General features: G+C 35.3%; 1 protein-coding gene across 3 annotated transcripts in view; it reads left to right on the top strand.

Annotated features, from left to right (window-relative positions):
* parga (poly (ADP-ribose) glycohydrolase a) overlaps positions 1-22804 on the top strand; it is a 54312-nt gene that overhangs the window by 8700 nt on the left and 22808 nt on the right. For all 3 annotated transcript variants that reach the window (XM_015346418.2, XM_069188919.1, XM_015346417.2), the window contains exons 8-12: positions 44-118; positions 11912-12004; positions 16562-16716; positions 22174-22253; positions 22439-22499. In XM_015346418.2, the coding sequence (XP_015201904.1) occupies positions 44-118; positions 11912-12004; positions 16562-16716; positions 22174-22253; positions 22439-22499 (464 nt within the window). The remainder of the gene's footprint in view (positions 1-43; positions 119-11911; positions 12005-16561; positions 16717-22173; positions 22254-22438; positions 22500-22804) is intronic.

The following is a 22804-nucleotide window of genomic DNA, read 5'->3' as shown; positions in this document are numbered from 1 at the left end:
GTAATTGTAGACTCAAGTAATAATGATATTCTTTCAATTGTAGGATGCCATATCGAGATACAATGTCACACACTCCAAAAGGTGGGACTTCACTGCTCTCAATTTGCTGTGTACAGAGGTAAGGAATGAAAGTCCGTGAACCCCAGTTCCTCATGGACTGAGGATTGAGGTTTTGAAGCTGACAAAAAAAAAAGAAACTAGTATTTCTGTCTTAATGGTCCAGGAGATGTGATATGAAAGAGTGGATTTCAGTGAATAATAATGCATATGATTCAATCAATTAACATGTGCTCCTCCCAGTTATATTTGTCCAAAAAAGGTGACATTGCAATCTTGTGTAGTATTGTGAGACATTTGAAGTTAATCCAGTTGTTTTGAGTATTGTCAGGATATCTTCTTCATCATCCCTCTAATGGAAAGTCACTCAGCAGAAGGCATTTTAAACTCAAGCGTAAATGCTTGTAAACATTGCAACTGATTAAAGTTGTCGAATCTTGTGCTGTGCAGATGGACCATTGGCCTTTAATAAATCTGTCAGTGCAAAATAAATTGAATAAATGTGTCCTGAAAGGACTTCATACTCCGTAATGTGATGTCCTTCAACGTGAAATTTTAGTCTAGATGTGTTATGAATGTTAGTTTTTACATTGCTGTCCTATCAAGATTATTCTGGATGACAGATAAAGTTTACAATACCTACCTTTTCACATTGTATGTAACAACATATACTATAGAGCACTTTTATGCTGTGTAATACCTCTGGAATTAAACATAAAGCTCAAGATCCTAAATTTTAGAAACATTAAACCCACCATTTAGAACTATATTCTCTCACATTGCATCTGCTACACTGCTTACCTTAGGTCTCTTGTCTGCATTTCTGATTTCAATGCTTTATAATTACTGGTTGCATTATTTCTAGAGTGTACAGACTTCAGACTGGTGCTAGTTTCAGTTGAAGAGCCTGTTTAGCTGGATAACCCATATCGATTACTAAATGGTTTTGATGAAATTTTAATCAAATGACTGAACACCTATTTTTGAGAGCCCAATGAGGAAACATTGTCATGAGAAAGGATAATAAGCACTGGATCAAAAACCTATTAACCTTTGGAAACAGAAAACATCTGCATAGTTTAACCTTTCACACTTATCCATTGTGTTTTCACAGGATTTATTCTGAACTGTTTGTTATTATATCACTGTCAGTGCAAAACACAGATGAGTCTTTTTCTCTACTCTGATTAGACAATGGACTTTTGCCAAGATATGTAGTGCCGTTGTGTCTTTGATGCTAATATTAGTCCACCTCCTGCCAGCTACCTAAGATCTAATTCATGGTGTTTTATAGCTCCCCTGTGTTCCACTAAATTAGTCCTGAGACAACTGGCAATAATTTATACTGTAAATGAATCGATACACTTAATGTTGTAATTTTTCACTGGAAATATAACAAAATTCCAAATATATCATTACTGAAGGGCACGTTGTCTAATGCACAGAGCTACGTGAATTAACTCTTCATAAAAATTAAGACATTTTTAAACATTACATTTACTGTGTTCAAAAAACAATAACGTGATGGATAATACAGGTCCAGCTCACTTTAAACTGAGGAAATTATAGGAAATGTTTTTTTCTGTAGTTCATTTAGGACACCTGTGCACATTTATAACAAACAAAATTGTGAATCGGGAGATTCTACTTTTATCATTCACATGAATATGACTAATACAGAAGTTTTTACTAGTGCAATAAACTTCTGAGTCTGTCTTTATGGGAATAGCAAAGGTTTATAGTCATCCAGATGAATAGCTGCCTCTCTTACCAACTTGCACCTGCTCATAGGGAGGTGTCTCAGTGGCGTTCATTGTGGACTGATGACTAATTAAGGTAAAGACGTGCACAAAGCATGAAATCAACAGCTGTCTCTGATGGGCCATGTATGAGATGGGATCAATTTGCCCTAACTAAAGAGATGCAAATATGGCATTTGAAAAGCAGTAATAGTTGATTTTAAGTGACAAGTCAGTTCCCTTGAATGGCCCTCTTTCCCCCATAGGAGCAGGACTCTAAATTGTTTTTATTTGAAGTAATTCTATCAGTGGCTGTGCTCTCTCTTTCTTTATGAAAATGCAGTGTGGGTTTTAATGGCTACATTGTAAATAACACAGAAGACGTTTTTTGGTGACATACTATGAATAATCCTTTGTCCTCTGAATGTCTTACTTTCATATTAAGGCTTTAGCAGCTCAGCTATCAACTGTGCTCTGTGCACAGTGTTAAGGCACTGCAAAGTATTTACATAAAAATTGTTGTTGATGGAAAACTTTTTCCAGTCTTCTAGATGATTGATGGAACATTAGTTTTGATGTTGAGACTGACGAATGACAAGATGAAAGGACAGTCTGTTTACCAGCCTGATAGTTAAAGCACTAATTTTTTTAAATTCACATGACATGTCTTAAGGAGAAAAGACCGAATTTATTAACATAATGCGGATGATCAATAATTCAATTAATTAAAAAAATATTTTATCATCACGACTAGGACAACAAATTTAAGTAGATTTAGATTTATTATTTCTTTTTGAAGGAGATGTGCTTAGAAAATGTTGATTTAGAATTTTCTTTTTAATGTTTCACAGGTAAAATTCACTTTTTTAAGTAAATGCCGGTCCAAGTTACATCACGGGGTTAATAACTGGGTTTGGCAACTCTGCCAGCCATCCCTATTAATCATACCTTAATGAAAGCAAAGTCTTGCTCAGAATTCCTATCCTTTACTTGGAAGAATTTTATTGGGTGAGTCAGATTTTTCTGGATCAATAGCTGTCTGTGTCATTTTACAGCTCAATCTAATTTAATTAAAAAGAGCCATTAAATCTATAAGGTAGCTAATAAAAGCCATTAGCAAAGAGCAGCCAGTTCTAATGAAGCACCGTTGCTCCAGCTACACTTGCTGTCCATTTAAGTGCTTGAGCAATGCATTTTATTCCTCTCAAGACTAGGCAGTAAGTGAAAGAGGAAGAATGTCACAAAACTCAGAGTGATCAAGGTCAGGGGTGGCACAGGCAGTGGCAATACCAAATCCAGCAGTTATGATTTCACATCTGCATTTTCTTCATCTCCTAATGCACACGGAGTTCTGCTGTCATATTACAGTGTCTGTCACTTTATTTAGTTTAGTGTTTGACAGCAAATGCAGACAACTGTACTTCCAGGAATGTATTTTTTTACTGCTCATTATACTTTGAAATATCAAAAGGACATGGTTCTAAACATGTTGACGTCTTGGAGGTAACTTTTTTGTTGTATATTGTCGCCATTAGCCCTGCCAACTAGTGAGTTCTTAGGATCTTAGCTTTTTTTTGATTGGATCCTTTAACTTCAATCCGTGACTGCCTTAAAAAGACTTCTCTTTTATTCAGGATCTGAGTTATCACAAGTACTCTTAATATAACACAGAAAATACAGAGTATAAGAAATTTTAATAGAAGCCATTTTTAGTTTTATTGAAAAAGACTATAAAATATGAAATTTCATTTTAGTAATACTATAAAGTTGAAAAGCCACTGTGTTACCAAGTTTAAAAGTCATGATGAATTGAAAAATGGGTAGGGAAGTGTGACAGGAACAAATGTTAAATTAGTTGTTTTTTGGAAAGATAGACAATACAAAGAGTGGTGGTGAGGTACTATAGATAGATCAAAACTGAATTACAATCTACAAGATTGAAGCAAGAGACTACAGAGAGTTTTGAATTTTGCAGAAGTATTCACCCCCTTCCAATGATGCCCACTATGTGACATATCCACATTTACACAGAGGGTTGTGGGTGTATGGAACAAGCTTCTCTACTTCATCACGTTGTTGAAGCCGATATCCTGGATTCTTTCAAGAAATGCCACAATGATGCCAAAAATATTAGGAAATGTGTATTGGGCTAGATGGGCTGGATGGCCTTTCGTTTGTAAGGGTTCTTGTGCTCTGAGTGGTATATATCACCAGTGTATATATCACATGGGTGATTCTGAACTGCAGGAAGCCAAGCAAAAAAGGCATTTATGGGCTTATGTAGGTTCTTCTACTGTATGTATTCATTAAGACAATGCAAACACAGAATTGGTGGGTATTTCATACTCAAGCTTTACAGCACACTAGTAAGAACTCATGAAGGAAATTGTGACAGACAAAAACACAATAGCCTTAGAGTGAATTCAGAGAACCGCAACTTGAATGATTCCTCAAGGCTTTGTCGTATACAGACAGGTTAAAGGAGCTAATTGCTTCAGTGAAGAGCAAATTAAATTCAGCTTTCATTGAAATAGAAAGAAATCTAAGGGATACAGAGTTAACATTTTGGTGAGCTTTTGCTGAAGGTATCTTATATTTAATGAGTTGTACCCAGTATTAGATCCCACAGCTATTAAATGTAGCTGAGGCTTACTCTTTATGTTCTAAATGAGACTTATTGAAAAATTACTACATGTAACAGCCTCATTTTAACTTTCACAGTTTTTCCTGTATTTGAGCCACAGGGGGCACTGTTAGACAATTGATTCTTTTTTTAAAACTTTTTATTTAGCAATGAAAGGATTTACAAACAGAACATAACCAAAACAGCAGAATAAACATTTGCCTTCATCTTAAATTTTTGTTACATTGTATAAATAAAAATTAGCTATTTAAATTATGCCAGCAGGTATGTAGGGCCGTACAAAAAAAATCGAATTGTTTGATAAGAAACACAACACATAGATATCACTGCATATTTTCTCGTTAACTAAAATCAGGTCCCTGTAGGGAGATAACTTTAATCCATGTTTCCCAGTATTTGCTAAACCTCTCTGCATGCAATCTGAGAGAAAAAGTTATTCATTCCATTTTATAGATCTCATTCACAACATTAACCCATTGCTCATGTGTTGGAGGTTCTTTTATAAGCCATTTTCATGTAATTGCTTTTTTACTAGCTGCTAGAAGAATCCCTAGTATATATCTATCCTTTACTTCAATATCATCAAAGTCGAAATTGCCCAAGTATATAACAGAAAATGCAAATGGTATATTCACATTTACTAAATTATTAAGAGTTATATGTATAGATTTCCAGTAGTGATGTAAAATGATTCATTTATAACAGCTATAAAAGTCATGTTAAACCTTTTTTTTCCCAAAACTGAGCTTCAGTAGAATTCTGTTATTATCTGTTTTAAATCATGTAAATGGTTTATATATTATAACACTTACTTCATTAAAGATATACATACTGTATATAATAAACCCTTTTTTCTCAGCAGAATTTTTCAAATATAAGTATAACAGCAAGTTCAGCAGTGCATATACTTCTTCAGATTGCAAATCAGATCACTATAGTCTTGACATAAAGGGTTGGGTTGACTAGTTCATCCTCCCAGTGCAACCAGGCTTTCTGAAACCATGGCACTCAGCAGTCTGAGCTGCTCCATGGCAGGGTGACGTCCAGTTAGTAACAGCAGGTAACCCTCCACTTGCCACGCAGTAGTAAACCCTGCAGCTTGCCTGGCCTGTGACTTACACTGTGGTTCTTAAGGGCTGTTTCACTCTTCCAGTCCATACAGAGTTTGCCTCAGTCTCTTGGGGGCCTGTGTTGTGAAAAACAGTGACTCAGCGCTTCACCACCGCCTTAGAGTCATGGCGGTGAGCTGAGATGAGTAACAGCTTGGACTTTTTCTCAGCTTTTTACTTTTTAAAGTAGGATGCGATTCCAAATTTCAGTAAATCTTAATCCATCTATAAATTGAATATTGGTGTAAAATAGCACATCTAGCCTTAGTTAGTAGTTATTTAGTCCAATGATCTCATCCAGCTGTTTCTCAAAGAAAGCCAGAGTGCTGGCTTCAACCACATGGCAGGTAGCTTGTTCCACACTAAGGGCTAATTCATGAAAGAGCATAATTGTGCAGAATTGTCACAAAAAATAATTTTAAGTTATAAAAGGTAGTCTGTACTGCTGTTATTTAAAGAACCTTACTTTATCAGACCTACCTGCAGATTAATTAATTAATTTTACTGGTCTTTGAGTTGAAGTTCTTTGTTGATGTCAACCACTGAACACAGTAGACACCTTTTGATAAAGTTTGAATATACAGGACTGCATTAGCTCATTTTAAACTCCGGATGAAACGTTGCACCTTCATTGTATTGTGTGTTCAAATATTATTGGATTTATTTTCTGGACTAAGCAAACCTTATTTTTGCATTTTTGAATGCCACAAAGATATTTGTTTTAAAGTATGCTCACAATTAGCACAGATGCGTGCGTACAGAGTATGATCTTGCTTTTTGAATTCTTACATCTTTAAACTTGGAACTTAAAATTAGTTTATTTAAATTTGTAAGTGCCTTAAAGCACAGACCTAATTACACAATACAGTGTAATTTACTCACTTAAATTGTGCAAAAAGAATCAGGAATTTCAGCAGATGTATTTATTCTAAAAGGGTGTTCTTGCCTAAAGCTGAGAAAAACATCAGTATATTTAGTATTGTGAGCGACTAAAAGTAAACTCTTTTGACTTAATTAAATTTTCCAAGCATTTCAGAAACGCTAAAGTAATTGTCAAGAGGTGAGAAGCCTTGGAGGTGGCATGGTGCCTTGATTGGCAGTTGAAGTGTAATGGTTATTAAAAAAGAAATATGAATTAGGCCTTGTCTTGTAAACTGTCTGCGCGCTTTTCCACAATGGAAGTATCGGCCTGCGGTTTCCAATAAATGTCAAAAACACTCATATTTTACAAAATAAGGTCCTGTGCTGCATAATGCCAGACTGTGATTAAATATAAAAATAAAATCAGAAGCATGTGTATTTTTTCCCAGTATACTTCTTTCCCTTCCGCTGCTTTTAATCAGGAGGCTGAGTAATTGAAGATGGGCTTGACAGCAGCGGACAATTCCAATCAAGTTAGCGCTGTGCAGTTCATAGCAGTAGGAGTAAGTAAAGGAGGTGGGGAGTGCAGTTTATTTTCAAACACGTACCAACACCTCTGCCTCACAAGCAAAACCACCTACTGGGAAGCTGTCAAGGGAGTGGGTTTAGAAATATGAATCGTGCCTTACTTCTCCAGAAATTCATAGTGCCGTAATCACTGGCAAAAAGTCACTGAGGTGACCTGCTGTGGCCTGACCTAGCCGAGACTGTCACAGAATTGCAGAAGGAACACTGAACTCCAATTTTTGGGTAAAATAGGTTAAGTCACTCAACACAATTTCAGCACAATATCTTCTTTTTGATGTTTACTGTGTTTTTTGTTTTTTTGGTTCCATTAATTAACTTTGATCACTGATGTGGTCTTCTATTTTGTTCAGCTGTCATTTCTCTGCATTTGTTTCCAAGTATTATTCCTTTCTTAATGAAGATATTGCCCAGTACAAGGAACATCCTGACAGAACCAGGTCAGATTGAAGTTTGTTCAAATAACCTTTTTAAAATTTAAGTACTAATAAGCATGACTAATTTTTCAAAATTGATGAGGTATCACACATGCTGTATTGTGTAATAAAATTACATGCTGCCAAATGGGAAAGTCAAGTGAGGTGTACACTTAAGCTTTTTGTTAACCGCTCATATAAGCTATTACCCGCTCATATAAACTATTACCCGCTCATATAAACTGATCTTATACTGATGAAAATGTCAGAAAAGGAAAAAATAACAACACTGCCACCAACATTTGACCTGTCTTCTGTCACTGTTGGAATGATGAGCCATGCTAAAAAGTCTTCTGTTACTGTACTGTATAACAGAAAGGTTGTTGACTACTGTATGTGCAGTGCATTTAACAATACGAATCAGTGACAAAAATGAGCTTCACACAATTTACAGTATGTTCTTTTTCTTGTAGGGTTGGATTTATTGAGACATCTGATAGCTGTATCAGTAAAAAAAAATTGAGTTGGCTTATCCTCATTCTCTGGTGCTCTGCTAGACAACATTATCAGTACGTGTAATATGGTGACAAATGAACTATTTAAATGGCCTTAATGTGTATATTGTATATTCTGAACATAGAGTGAGAACATTGTATGCTGTATGTAGCTTTTGATTAGAATTTACAGTATATCATGCACCCAGTCATTACATTCTAATTTTAAATTTTCTTGAGCAGACACTAAAAATATTTAACTGTTTACTGATCGCCATTTGTATCACCTGCATCTAAGTCAAAGCCAGTAAGGACACTGCAATCACGGGGACAAGGGAAAGAGAGGAATATAGATTTGGCTCATTCAAGTATATTAACTATGTATTTTCCACCTTTGTACAAAGGGTGATTAATAGTTTTGTCCTTCACTAAATTTTAGTGTTTTGTGTGCCTTTGCTTGTATGTTTCTTTCATTACACGTGGAATTTTCAAATGTACTGAGAAACCGATCAGACAGCATGTTTGAAAAACAACGTGACATGTTGCCATCTGTATTGTATTAGGAGATGAGTTTCCTTTGTACGAGAAAAATGCTTCTATAAGTCATGTCTGATGCCTTGGCACATCTGTTCATGACCATGGTACTTGATCAGGTGAGCGGCGAATTGAAGGATGTCAGATTAGAATTAGTGTGTGGGGAGAAATGGTTGGACAGAGGAAAGTTCTGATTAAATATTTTTAAAATGCATGCCTAGAAAATAAAATTGGTGACTGACATGGTAAGATTGTTTTCTTCTGATTTAGGGATATGAACTCACATCTGTTTCATTTACACAGTCATATTCCAATAGTCAATCAACCTTGCATGGTTTATTGGGGGTGGAGAAGAATGAAAATGGGAAAAATGCGGAGGTAAATCTGAACTTTGCTCAAATGCAGGCTGCCTCTTTTACTTGATTGCTTTGTCAGTTTGATGTGATGTATAGACCTGTTTCAAGTCATACGCTGAGTGTTAGTTTAGTTGATTTGATGCGCTGTCGAAGTTTGATTTAAAAACGCCAGGCCTTGCTACCTCAGCTATATCCCATCCTGGCTGTCAACTGCTTTCATTCATTATGCCCCAAGGAACCGTTTATGATGTCAAGCAGGTCATTACTTATGACAGTGTTTAGTCAAGCCTCCTTTGCTGCAATATAAATGTTCTTTGCTAAATTGCCAGTCAAGGCTTCTTGTCCAGGAACACACTGTCCTGTAGCTCACACTTGGGCATTTGCATCTGTTCCAGGAATCCATTTAATCAACCAACATGCCCAACAACCTTGATGAAATTGCCCCGTGATTGATCATCCTGACATTTTGAAGCCAATATCGCTATAAATAAGTATGTAGTAAATCTCCGCTATGATAAAATAACAGCACGTATATTTTAAGTCATGGGTGGTTGGTGTGTATTATACGAATTCTGGATTCCGTATTCTCTAGTATGAGGATAATTGTAGTATTCAGTTCGGTGGTTTGCAGGAAGTCTCAGCTTAGTGTTCATGCTTTATAACGCATTTTAATTTTCCTTTTTATTGTTCTGCCTTTAAACCGCTGGAGGATTATATGTGAATATATATATATATGAAAATGAACACAAAAATATTTTCTGTTTGCAGTCTGAAGCTACTGATGGTGCTCCGCTGGTGTTGACTGAGAGCACCAAAATGAAGCTGCTTGGCAGGAACCTGTGTAGCCAACATAAAACAGGATATTTTGTGTGCTATGTACTGTTCTATTGCTGCTCACTAGGTCATTCATTAAATTCAGCAATAAACCTCTGAACAGCAAGAAATCTTGGGCTCCCCTCCGCCTGCTCATCATGTTAACAGTCCCAAGTGTCCGCATTCTATTCCCTTGTGCGTCATAGAAACCATCTGTGGCTGGAAATGTTGTGGGAGTTTTATTTCTGTTCAATAGCATGCACTAGATTAACCTGTTCATAATATCTTTATTTCTAGTTTTTACCTCTCTGGAGTATACCAGTCCTTCAGAAGCCTCTGTGAGCTCATAATGAAACTGAGTGTGAGATGTTCTGGTTCACCACTACCAACCCTAACATCTAGAAGGGTTCAACGACTTGTGGTTCATGAGCTTGTGCTGCAGTGGTAACTGAAGTCTCATGGTGCCTCTGCTGAGCTGTGCTCACTTTAATTCTTAAGCTTTGTTCTGTGGTTGCAGTTAATTCCCTTGGATTTTGAGTATTTCACTTTCCACTTGTCCTTATCCTCATTTGACCTCCCTTTTAAGTGTGTTTTGAAAGAAAAAAAGCAAGGGAATTGTTCCAAAATATATCAGAAGCCAAACATTGAAGCTGGAACGTGAGACCATACATACTGCATACTTTTTATTCTCAGTAACTTAAGGAGGATCTCACCCAGTTTGAATGATCCAAGGAAATGACTCTGCTTTTTTCCACTTTTCTTGATTTAAATTAATCATTTAATTCAATGATTGATTGATCAAATTCTGAAATACATAAGTAGTTATACAGTGTAAAGCTGACGTTTTTCAATTCTCTATGATTTATTGTAGCACAGTCAGGTGTAAGCGTGCTTCTAGAAAGTGTACTGTAGCAGCTTTTAGACCAAAAATAATGGAGGACAAAATTGTTTTAATAAATTTAGTTCTGTTTTAATAGAATGTGTCTCAACAAATTCTTTTAAAAAGAGAAATGCTAATAAAACAACATGCAGCTGATGTCTTGAATGAGCCAAGAGCTATATTGTGTCAATATGTAAGTGATATTGTTCACCTTCTGTCATGCTGCAGACAACTTGGCAAGTATTCATGAGTCATATCCAGTGACAGTCGAATAAGAAAATTATCCAGGCTGACAAGTAGACAGCTGGGTTCAAATGTCTCATTTAACAGTATTCTGTGCTTGCAATTTCCGACTTTATGATGTACTGGTAGTTTTCTGAGCTGTTTTCCATTCTTAGAGAGGGGTTTAATGTGCTAGTCTGAGTATGAAATAAATGTATTGTAATACAGAGTTTAACACAGTGATTAAATTGTAAGGTAATGTTTATAGTCAGCACCCTGCACCCACAACTCTGGGAAGAATGTTTATATTCTGTTTTTTTACTTCTTATTTCTGTTATGAATGTGTACATCTAATGAGATATCTAAAGGTGACATTGCATCTATTCTACAGTATTCCTGACTAACTTCTAATGTAGGAGAGTCGAATCTTAGCTTTTCCTTTCTTTTTCATATCAAGACCAGCTTGAATTTTGTAATTGACCATTCATTATTTAATTGGTCCACCTATCAAATTGAAATGTTAGAGGTTCCTGTTTAACAAAGACTTGTAATATTTTTTAATATTGCTAATGTTTAGATGCTACAAATAGGAATGGTGTGAATAAAGTGATAGACCTCATCATAATAAGCGATTGAGTGGCATAAACCAAACTTAACTGTGAGTGACTTGTCTCTGTTTAACTTCTACGTCTTCTGCCTCGTTTTTTTCTGACCTTTCCAGACCATTGTAAGCAAACAGTGAAGTGATTTCATGCAATGTATTAATGAAATGCGGTGCATTGTTTGTATGACATTAACACAATTCTAATTGTCTTCTGTCCTTATGCAACCCGATAAATAGAACTGCAAAAAGTAAAATTCACATTTTTTCCTGCTCCATGGATGTGATTACAAACTGGACTAAAAATTGCTGTAAAGACAAAGTGTTGGTAAAAATATATTGTAGACTGATAACTGGATGGACTTGTATGTCCATTTGTCAAACATATTTGTATTCAGCCAGCTACCAGTAACACACCTGAGTCCTCATCTGCTGCAATGAATGTCAGCAATGTAAGAAGGGTAGTTAAGATTACACACAGCTGAGCTTTGAGACATTTGTAAGATGATATATTTTGTGTAATGCACTATTTGTGTTACGGTTCCAAACTGATAAAAAATAACTTATAAAATTACATTTTTCTTTCTGTTTTGTTTTCAGAACATGAATTGTGATGAAGCTAAACATCTCTTTTTCAATGTTCTGCCTGGCATGGGGCAATTGGCTTTAAAACTGCCAAAGCTGTGTACCCAGGTAAGTCTGTGAAGTATACTTGAGATCTGAAGCAGGGAGCATCATTCTTCACACACTGGCCAATGTAAAGGGGGATCCTGAGAAATGAATGAGGTCAAGGTGCCAGGCAGGGCTATGTTTCTTATTAAAGGCTGTGGCCGTTCAGTCATTTTAAATTAAGGCCAATGGGTGATGAAGGACAGTGCACATCTGTAATAGGAAAAGACACATTAGAAGAAACAAATACGTTCATGACTGATTGAAGGTAAAAAGCAAGAAAGCTGACAGTTGCTTTACACTTCTATGGATTTTACACGTTCTCCCTAGAGTGGAACACAAAAAGAGTTTTGACCAGCTATTTACACAGTTATTTACATGGATAATGATGCAGTTTTTTGTCGAATTGTTTTATTGCTTGCTTCAAGAATAAATGGTTATATCAAAATATATTTATAGCTATTGCAATTTATGTATAATGTGTGAACACACAGGTTTCAAATCTTATTTCTGACATTTGAGAATTTCGGCTCTTGTGAAATCGAGGGGGAAAGAATACAGTTTTGGTTTATGGCTCATCAGGCCAGAGCTCATCGCGGTTTTTTGTAGTGTAAAACCGCATGGGTGGGATGCCAGTACAGAGCAGGAATTATCCCCCAGCAATACTGGTCCCCACTTATACAGTACAGCTGATGGTATTGGAGCAGCAGTGTTTGCAGTGGAGACTTGAACCCATGACCATCCAATTATGATCCTAAAATCTTGCCAACTATGCTAAGCCTCTTTCCTAAACTAAATAGAACTATACATAAACTCAAAACATATATGCAGAGCATCAGAATAAATATATTGCTCTGTGCATGAACTGTATGTTTTAAAATAATGGAGAACATGGAGTTAGGATATTGCTTCAATGTTTTTGCCATTAGGGTTGATTAATTGATAATGATTACTGTGTACACTTTGTAACCTTGACTGTTGCATAACCACTAATAAATCTCTGCAGTGAGTAAGTTGGTTGAGCACTGATGATGAGGTGACTTGGCCTAATCTGATGGAAGTCATGAAAGACAAATGTGGAAAGGAACAGATATACCCAATTTGTCAGGAGAACAACACTTCTGAACTGTCGTGGCTGGATTAAATCCCTTCAGGTGGAGACACGTCTTATTAGTGATAATGGTTATGATGGAAGTTATGCGTGATTACCCTAATTGTTAGGCTTGAGCCTCATTATATTTTGTAGAATATTCTTGGACAGTGTATGACATCTAGGGCTCAGAGACCAGTGCACTTGCTTGTCCAGAATCTGCAAGAGGAATTGGATAGAATTCCACAAGGCAGCATCTGCAACTTGATGCAGATCACGTGTCACAGATGTGTAGCAAGTATTGCTTTCGTTTATTGGTCAGATGCACTATTAGCCTCTGACTTTCATAGCATCCCTCCTGTTGGTGATGTTAATCTGTATAATGAGTTTGTATAATGGGTCATGTCAATGTAATAGAACTCAATGGTAGTAAGCGTGTTAAAGAAGTGACATGATCCCACTGAAACCTAGAAAACGTGGAATTATCCCTCTGCAAAAGTCATGGCCCTTTGGCATGGTGGAGGTCTCTGCTCTGTGTGCTCTAACTCCTTAATCAAATGCCAGCAGGGACAGAGCAGTGTTGCACCAGTCACATCTGTTCAATAAAAATGTCTGGTCACCTGTTACAAGAAAGATTGTCATTTCCCTGATGATAACTTTGCGAATCTGTTGACGTGATGTTTTGATTTGATGAAGTGAAGTTTCTTTGATGCTCACTATATAAAAGTATGAAAGTATGAATGAAATTTATTTCTGAATTTTTGTTCTCTTTCTAAATTTCTTAACAAGTGATAAAGGTGGATAATACAAGAAATGCTGAATGTTACATTAATTTGTTTGCTACTGTATGAATCTAAGTACTGGAAAATCCAGAATATCTGTGGGGATGTCCTTTAAAATTCTTGTACCTGTTTTTCTGAAAAAACAAAAAAAGCAGTCAGTTATTCTATAAACAAGAATGCAATGACTTCTTTAATGTGAAGTATGTTGGTAGGCTTGCATTCCTGTGTTCATAAAAATGTAGATGATGCCACTCATATTCTACAGAATTAAGTATTTAGTATTGCAGAATGTTTATCTTTTGATCATTTGTTTTGTGAATGGGAATTATTAGATTACCATAGCACCAATGTATTACAGAGAAATACTGCATGCAAAGAAATCTGAGTTCAACTGTCAGATGTGCAAATTGTTATATCTAGTTGATGAAATAAGACAAGGCATGGTACTCTCTAAAGCTCAAGTAATTGTGTTACTCCAATTTCCCATAAAACTATTTTCTTTTACACTAAACAGAATCTTTCTTTTCTCTTCAGAAACAAACTATTGTGGTAATTTTCAGTTACCTTGATAGTCATTTCTGTTAGTATATTGATTGACCTCGTGATAAGAAGTGATTGAATAACTAAAAGCTCTTGTGTGAGTGACTCACCTCTGTTGAAGATCTGCCCCTTCTACCTCCTGTATCTTTCCTGTTTTCTTTTCTGACCTTTACGGATTACTGACAGGAAACATTAAAGGGATTTTGTGCAAAGTGTATTTGAAATGTACTTCATTGTTTGTATGATATTCATGTAATTCTAAATTTCACACAGTCCAGCTAATTGCAAAACAATGAGGGGAAAATGCACATTACCACCTATTTACATGGAAGGGATTAGAAGCCAGACTAACAGAAAATTCACTGTAAAGATATATCAAAAACAATTGTAGACTAATAGTTTATTTTGCAAAACCTACATGACATTTATGATTCAGCGTGCAATGAATATGTTTTCTAAGGACATGAAGTTGGTCAAAGTGGGCTTTGTTACATGTTAGGTGTTAAATCTGTATAATGTTAACAATTTAACAAATAGTTAATACAGTTCAGGTGATATACAGGAACAGATAATACATTTTATTATTATCAGTTTAATTTAAACTGTATCATTAATTATTTTATTTATTTTATCAATAAATGTAAGTAAAATGTAGGTACACTTAACTTTAAATATCCTCCAATACTATGGCCGTTTGCTTTTGGCAAATGGATTTTGATTTCAACAAAATTAGGGTGTGATTTGTTTTATAATTAAAATTTATCTTTATTAATTATTTATCCCCATTGCCTATATGATACAACCCAGAAAATGATAGAGGTAATCATATTGGCATTTTGAGATTTTATAAAAGAAAGCAATAGCACATACATAAAACCCACTAATGAACTGTATTCATTTCTTGTCAAATGTCAGGGTCCTCATTTTATCAGAAGAATAAGGTCATGTGAATATCAGATAAAATCCTTATGAACAAGGCCTTATTCATTGGAATGGCATTTTGTGTCCAGTACTCTGTATTGGATATGTGGTAACAGCAGCCCTGTTCTACAATTGAAGCCACATTGAGGCATTTGACAATGAGAACACTGTAGCCTCTGAGTAGGGCTAGTGTTGGTATAATAAGACAGAAAATTGAGCAGCTGCACTGAGATCAATAGAAATGCCACCTCTCTTCTTTGGGGCTCATTTGAGTCTTATTGCCTGCTTCTGAGGAGCAGAAGCAGAGATTAATGATGTGTTGAATGTGAAACTGTGTTCCTCTCACTTCCGTTTTCTGGGCTTCATCAAATTGTAAAGCAGCCATCTGATTTATGTATAGAAATGACCAGTGCTATCGACCTTCCAGAGTCATTTGTGTGTAATTAATAGCTTTATAGATATGAAGAACCACTCAAAATTAATTTATTAAAGTTATCTAATTTTTATTTTGCAGAATGTCTTTTTCCGTTTCCTACTATTCAGAAAGATTCATGCAATTCTTTAAGATCTTTCCACTGGCAGTTTGTCTACTGTTTGTTAGGAACAGTAACAGTAAACTGAAGACCAGTGTTTTTTATTTAGGCTTTTGTGATAATCAGCGGTATTCATCATAGACTTGTTGAAGGACTACCCCAGTAAGGAGAAATGCTTTTATTTCAAATCTGATAATAAAAAAACAGGCTTCACATCCTCATTAATCAAAAACTGTCAAAATAAACTCCCCACCATATACTTCCAAGTAGTGTAGCTGTATATTTAATATGCATTTTCAAAAGTCCCAGAGTAGCTACCAACCACAAATCTTTGCTGCAGACGTTGTCTCGGAAGTAGTAAATTTTATGTGCATCAGTTTTCTAACAGAATCAGCAGCACTTCCAGTAAATGAAAACTTACATCTTTCTGATAGAGAATCAGTAAAGTAGCACAAAAGTATTTAGAGCTGCTGCCTAATACAGTTTTGCCTGTTTTTCTTTTTTTATTGATTAGTAATCTGCAATCCCTTAAACAAGGTCCTTTACTCCAATCAGCAGAGATAAATGGCCCTTGGCTTTAATGGTGCTGGCTGATTTAAGAATCCAGTAGTGGTCCTAAATTACTCCCTGTAATTTGCTAAATGCAATTTTGCTTCCTTGTTTGGTAAATTGCTAAACCAATTATCTCTGCCTTCCTTTTTTTTTGCCCTTGCAGCCGATACCACTGCTTAAGCAGAAGATGAATCACTCCATCACAATGTCACAAGAACAAATAGCCTGCCTCCTGGCCAATGCCTTCTTCTGCACATTCCCTCGTCGCAACTCCAAGAAATCTGAGTATTCAAATTACCCAGAAATCAATTTCAACAGGTACTGTCTATGCTCACATGGCGAATATGGAGTTCAATGAATACGCACAAGCAAAGGGGCTTGTGTTGTACTGTGTTTTGAACGAAAGCAAACAGATGCTTGATCTGTTTTCGTGCATTGGTCTTAACTGCATGATACAGGGATGAATAAGAATATATGTACTGTATAGAATATATTTTGAAAATGAAATAAGAAAAAATAATTTATATCTGTTGATCAATTAGTTTTGTACACTTTTGCCTTCCTTCCAGCAGGCATTATTTTTTTTTAATTTTGTGATAATTCTGAATTATGTGTTTCATGTTGCTCTCTCCTGAAATGTCTGCAGTAGGATCGTTTTTTTTTTACTTTTTTACTGGTGCTGTTCCTTGAGTACTGTACCTGTGCAGGATTGTAGCTTTATACAGAAGTGGAGGGGGTGTGGGAAGTAGATACATAGCTTTTGTGTGCAAAAATGAAATGTTGACCAATTTTGTTTTATATTAATGTACTACAATAGCATTAGCTTTTTGGACAGTCAAATGTATTTTTCTGCATCTATGTCATAAAATTTGTTCAGACCCTCAAAAGTATTCCTGCAGGCAAATGTTTTAATCTGAGTTCATAACGAAACTTCAGAGAAGGTCAAATCTCAATTACTGTCTCTCAAGAGTATAAATACTGTCTTTTAGACCATTTTTCAGCTTTTTTCATGCTGACACCCTTCCTCCTTTGCCATTGCCACTGCCAATGCAGGAACCCTTTGATTTATTGTAGTGACGTTACAGATTCCTTGTCCATGTGGCCTGGCAGTTGGTCCTAAAACCAGATGGCATACAGCCAGAAATATCAATAAATGATCTTTTTTATTTGCAGTCTCAATATTTGTCTGCATCTGCTGACCAGTTTAAGATTACCACCATCTCTATCAACCAAATTGCTTGACGTTTTATACTTCAGGTTATTTCAGGTTATGAATATCAAACTGCACTTTCTTCTGGTAACATTGATGACATATTAAATTCAAACTTTTTTTTTATTTGTCCAAAATGAATTATGTTAATAATAAGTTTGAAGTTCATTTTCTCTATGTTCTATGTAAAACAATACCTGACTAAATTATTTTAGAGTGCCAATATTATGTGTCAAGTTGTCAAATGAGATTTGAACCAGGTGTTCTCCACAGATGATGTAATAAGGCTGGATTCAAAGACCATATACAGTATTGACAGGTCTTTAATGTATTTCCAGGAGGGAGACCTACTGTCTAGAAATTATCGGGTTTTTTTTTAACTTTCTGCTACCAAGTCACTGATATGTGATTTTCTTGAATATAGTAAAATAATGTATTGTTATGTAGATGCTGAGTTAGCATATCTATTCATTTCTGTGTTGGTTTATTTTGTTCCTACTTATCTGCATTGTAAAACAGTGACAAATCCCTGATAGTGCCTACACATCCTTCCCTGGAATTAGATTTTAGTGTATAAAGTATAAATCCTTTATGGATTAATTCTTATTCTCCGATGCCCCCCTTCCATTCGTTCTCAAAGCAAGACCAAATAGAAAGCACATAAAACCAGAGGCAATATCTGTTTTCTGACATGAAAGCAGACGTCAATACTATAAAAAACACAGACCCATAGTCTTTAGTAATAGTGGGTGATAAGTGTGAAGTAGAGCACAAATCGCCCAGTATTTTGTGGCCCAATTCCCTTTTTTCTTAAGCTCTTCTTTCATGTAAGAAGCATTATATTCAGACTTGTCTATGAAAGTCTTTACTTTTAATATGCATGTGTAATGTTTATTGTTTATGTGAAATCTTAGTGACATGTTTCAAAGAAAAGTGTTAAAGATTTTTCAATTCATCATTGTTTTATATGGTATGTGGCTCAATATTCTTGAAGTCACAGGTCACTGACCTTTGAGTCAATAGCAAAGGCTCTTGTTAACAGCTGATAATTGTCAGATTTAATTTTGCCTTAGAAATTCCTAGACATTGGACTGAAACAAACTGAGTACAGTGGAATTTAATGTAGCCAGCAATACTGTACATAGTCGTTCTACCACGTAAAATATTTCATTTATGAACACGTATCATACTTCTAAGAACACAAACTAAGAATGCAAGAATAGAAACAGGGATTAATTCTGACACTGAAAAGTCAGAAGAAGGAAGACAAAGTGTTTCTGCTGTGTATCATCTATAGGTGTGTAGGTACTGTAAGTGAGGGAGACCTCCAGAATCTGAGGGTAAGAAGCTCATTAAAAACGCCATTGTGAAAATGAGATGGGGAATATTTCCATCTAAAGCGATGGAAATATGGGAGACAGTGGAAGTGTAGAAAGCTTAGTTCTGTAAATGACCTAAGAGATTTAGACATTAGTAGATCTTTGAAAGATGGGTGAAAGTGTGAACCTAGTTTAAGGATAATTGTGGCTTGAGAGTCCTTAAATACTTGTAGAAGCAGTCAGACAAGATGGTCTTTAATGATGGAATAGTCAGTGCTTCAGTTTAATGTCTGGTCCAGCAAATTGCACTTCCTACAGTTTAGTGTGTCCTGTCACCATACTAGAGTATTAGTAGAGAAATTGTTCTTTGGGAGTCTCCTACCCAACCACTGACCTGGTTAAGACATGTCATTAAACCTTCTTTAACCAGATCATGCTGGGGATCCCAGAACAGCAACACAGCTGTTTTTTATGTCTATACAAACCACGAATATTCAATTTTGGGGAACAAAATCATTGGCAATTTAATTTTTGAAGAAACTGATGAAGTTAAAGCTATTAAGCCAAGATTAAATTACATTGGTTAGACATAAAGTTTGAGAAACAGAACCAATTAATTTCTTAATAGAATTTCTACAGAGTGACTTATCAGGTTTAATTTAATACACTAGGATGAGAACCATGTTAATATATAAGTGGTTACCTGCAGCATGAAGAAGTACCCATCACTATGGTCAACCATAACTATAAGTGCTTTTCATCATTTAATTAACAGTTTTCATTAGGACTTTAGTGTAAGTGTAAGGAGTAAAACATTTATATTGGAGTATTAACAGGATGCATCAGTTAGATCTTATTATGTCAGCAGAAAATAACTGGAAACTATAAAGTGTGCTCACATGCAGAGCAGACACGTCATACCAAAATTGCAATACATGCTTATTCTTACTTTATTGGTTTGTCATTCTCTGCATTAGCCCTGGGTAACCACTAATTGTCTGTAGTAGGTTCGTAGTAACCAAATCTGGGGAGCTGTTCACAGGATTGTACAGTATATGCAGTATGTTACCTTGTAATGTCAATTAAATGCTTGGGAAAAACACATCCACACATGATGAATGGTAATGGTTATACAGGATTAGATGATGGTATTTGTGAAGATGTCCTTGAAAAGGTCTGATTTTCCCTTTAGAATTGTTAGAGTGCTATCTCTATAGGACGCCTTTATTTCAAACTTTGGTTTCATAGACTTAATGTAATGAGATGCCCTTTCTGCTTAATTTCTTTTAAACAAAATCTTCGATATGACAAAACATTGTTTGTGGAGGATCTCTTGTCTGCATCAAGTTGTGATTACCAAATGGAAGACGGAATGTGATTATCATCGATTTAGATGAGGAGTTCTGACAATAGGAGGTCAGAGTCCTGCTTTGGCTGCAACTGTGCTTGCAGTCAGCATTTATTTTTGCTTCCTTGCCAAAGTCCAGTTGGCTTTTAGACATGAGAATATATTGCTTACAAGTATTACAATTTTGAGATTTATTCTACTTTTAAAATCAATCAGAAAACAGAAAGAATGCAGCATTAGACACTTGGTACACACTATATGTAGTTTCCTGTACTATAATCTGTACTTAGCAATTGCTAGTGTTTAGTTTCTTCATACCACAGTGCAGTATTGTGCATTTTGCAGAGTGCTGTTGTGATAAAGGGGTTACACTTAAAAAAATAAGGATTTAGTTAACAAATAGAGAATGTCTATGGAAACATTACTCTTAATGTACATAATATTTCCATTTGAGAAATTTAGAAACTGTGGCTCGATGCCCAGTTTAATCCAAAGTTTTAAATGTCATTCTGTTCATATACAATAGTTGGGATCTGATTGTATTTTTTCTTAAAGAAAAATATTAGATTATTTTTAACATTGTTTATATTTGTGATGTCATGCATCAGAACAGCAGTTACACTTTTGATTTTACAAGTTTAAAGACACTTGAATATTTTCTTGGTGAAAAGAAGCTAAATATTTTCTATACAGTTTGGTTTCTGACAGTGCAGATTTTAACTTATGAATGAGAATGTTTTTGTTGTGTTTCTAACACAAGCCTTTTGTTTTGACATATTTGAGTAAAACAATCTTAAATACTCCTGTAATTTTAAATTGTTTCTTGTGTTTGATAACATCAAAAAATAGAAAAAGGTTAAAAAGTAGAATATTTCCCTCTTCTAATACCCCTGATGGAACGTAGTCGTAGTTATATAATTATATTTTTCTCCCAAAGGCCAACAATTTGTTTTCTTACTAAAAAGCTAACACTCATCCCAAAGGCTATCTTATGTCAAAGACAGGTTGCCTTCAGGGATACATGGCATAGCTGAGTAACACGAGATTGGTTCTACAGGAAAAAAAACTACACACAGGAATCGACTTTAATAAATGAGTTTTTTTCCCTGAAGGCCTTTTAATGCATCAGGCTTCATTCTGTGAATTCATTTTTTTATTAAATGTATTTTGAGAACAATGCTCCTTGTTGGTAGGGCAGAAGAAAACTTTGAATGGAGTTCTGTGATTAGCTTGACAACCTAAACAGTTCAGGCTGTATAAATAGCTGCTTCATGTTACTGTATACTGTATACCACCCTCTGTCGCAATCAGGAGACAACATTCACCTCCTGAGGTACAGCTATAAAACGGATCTCCCATTTTGTGAAAGGTCCTCCAGGGAGAGAAACCTGTTTTCTCTGCTCTTTATGTAAGTGCTGTGAAGTGGCACATGATCTCTTCTTTGTGATGATAAGCCTCAGGCTGCTCTTTTGCTGTATTAAAGCACTTTTATATAAAAGTGAAATCAGTACAGCAAGATAAGTAATTCTGATCAAACTTTAAAAGCTGAGCTCATTTGGCCGAAGCTGATGTAGGACACGTACACAGTACCAAAAAAAGTACAGATCTTTTTAAGACGATATTTGCATTTCTTCTTTAAAAACAAAGCATCTAGATATATTTGTATAAATATATTTGTATATTTGTAGAAAATAACATCTCTGTGACCAGTACTGTGCAGTGGGAGGAACAATACATTTTATTTCCCAGTGTAATAGAAGGTTCCTGGGTTCAGAACTTTCCTGTTGTCTACATTTTTTGTAATTTAAAACTGTAAATCCTTTTTAAAAATTGTGTGTTTTACCCAAATAGGTTGAAAACGTTTAAATTAAACTTATATTTTTAAAAATATTTTTTAGGTTGTTTGAGGGCTCTGCACGCAAGAAGATTGAAAAGCTCAAGACTCTACTGTGCTATTTCAGACGAGTCACAACAAAAAGTAGGTTTCAGAGAGATGTACGGTTTTTGAAGAAAAGACAAATACTCTTTTACTGTCTAACTTTCTGTCCTTCTATTTTTATATCTTCTATTAGATTTCTGTATGTCTGCCTTGCAGGTTCTATATAAGCTGACAGAGGAAACCAAGACTTTAAATGCTCATTTAGCACTTATTTCTCTTTTCAGCACCTGCTGGCCTAGTAACATTCACGAGACAAAGTGTGACCAATTTTCCAAAATGGGAAAGGTAAACTATAATTTCATCAAAGTATAAATATATTTTTATGTAGAGACCAATTAATAAAATGCTTAGCACAATCTTTCCACCTTAGTCAAAGCTCTAAAGCTCTTCTGTTATTTGTTAGTGATTATGGTAATGAAAGTTGTTTTACTTTGTATAATGATATAATTATTACTGAGTTTCATCATACCAGTTTTTAGTATTTGTGAGCCTGCTAGATTGACTGTAACAGTATAATTTGGATAACTGCTTTTTCTAAAAAAGAGATCCACATTCATAAAAGAGATTAGGTGCTTATCATTGATGTTCTG

The sequence above is a fragment of the Lepisosteus oculatus genome, chromosome 4 (assembly GCF_040954835.1).
Source record: "Lepisosteus oculatus isolate fLepOcu1 chromosome 4, fLepOcu1.hap2, whole genome shotgun sequence".
Classification (NCBI taxonomy): domain Eukaryota; kingdom Metazoa; phylum Chordata; class Actinopteri; order Semionotiformes; family Lepisosteidae; genus Lepisosteus; species Lepisosteus oculatus.
This window is presented reverse-complemented; position numbering and strand designations above follow the sequence as displayed.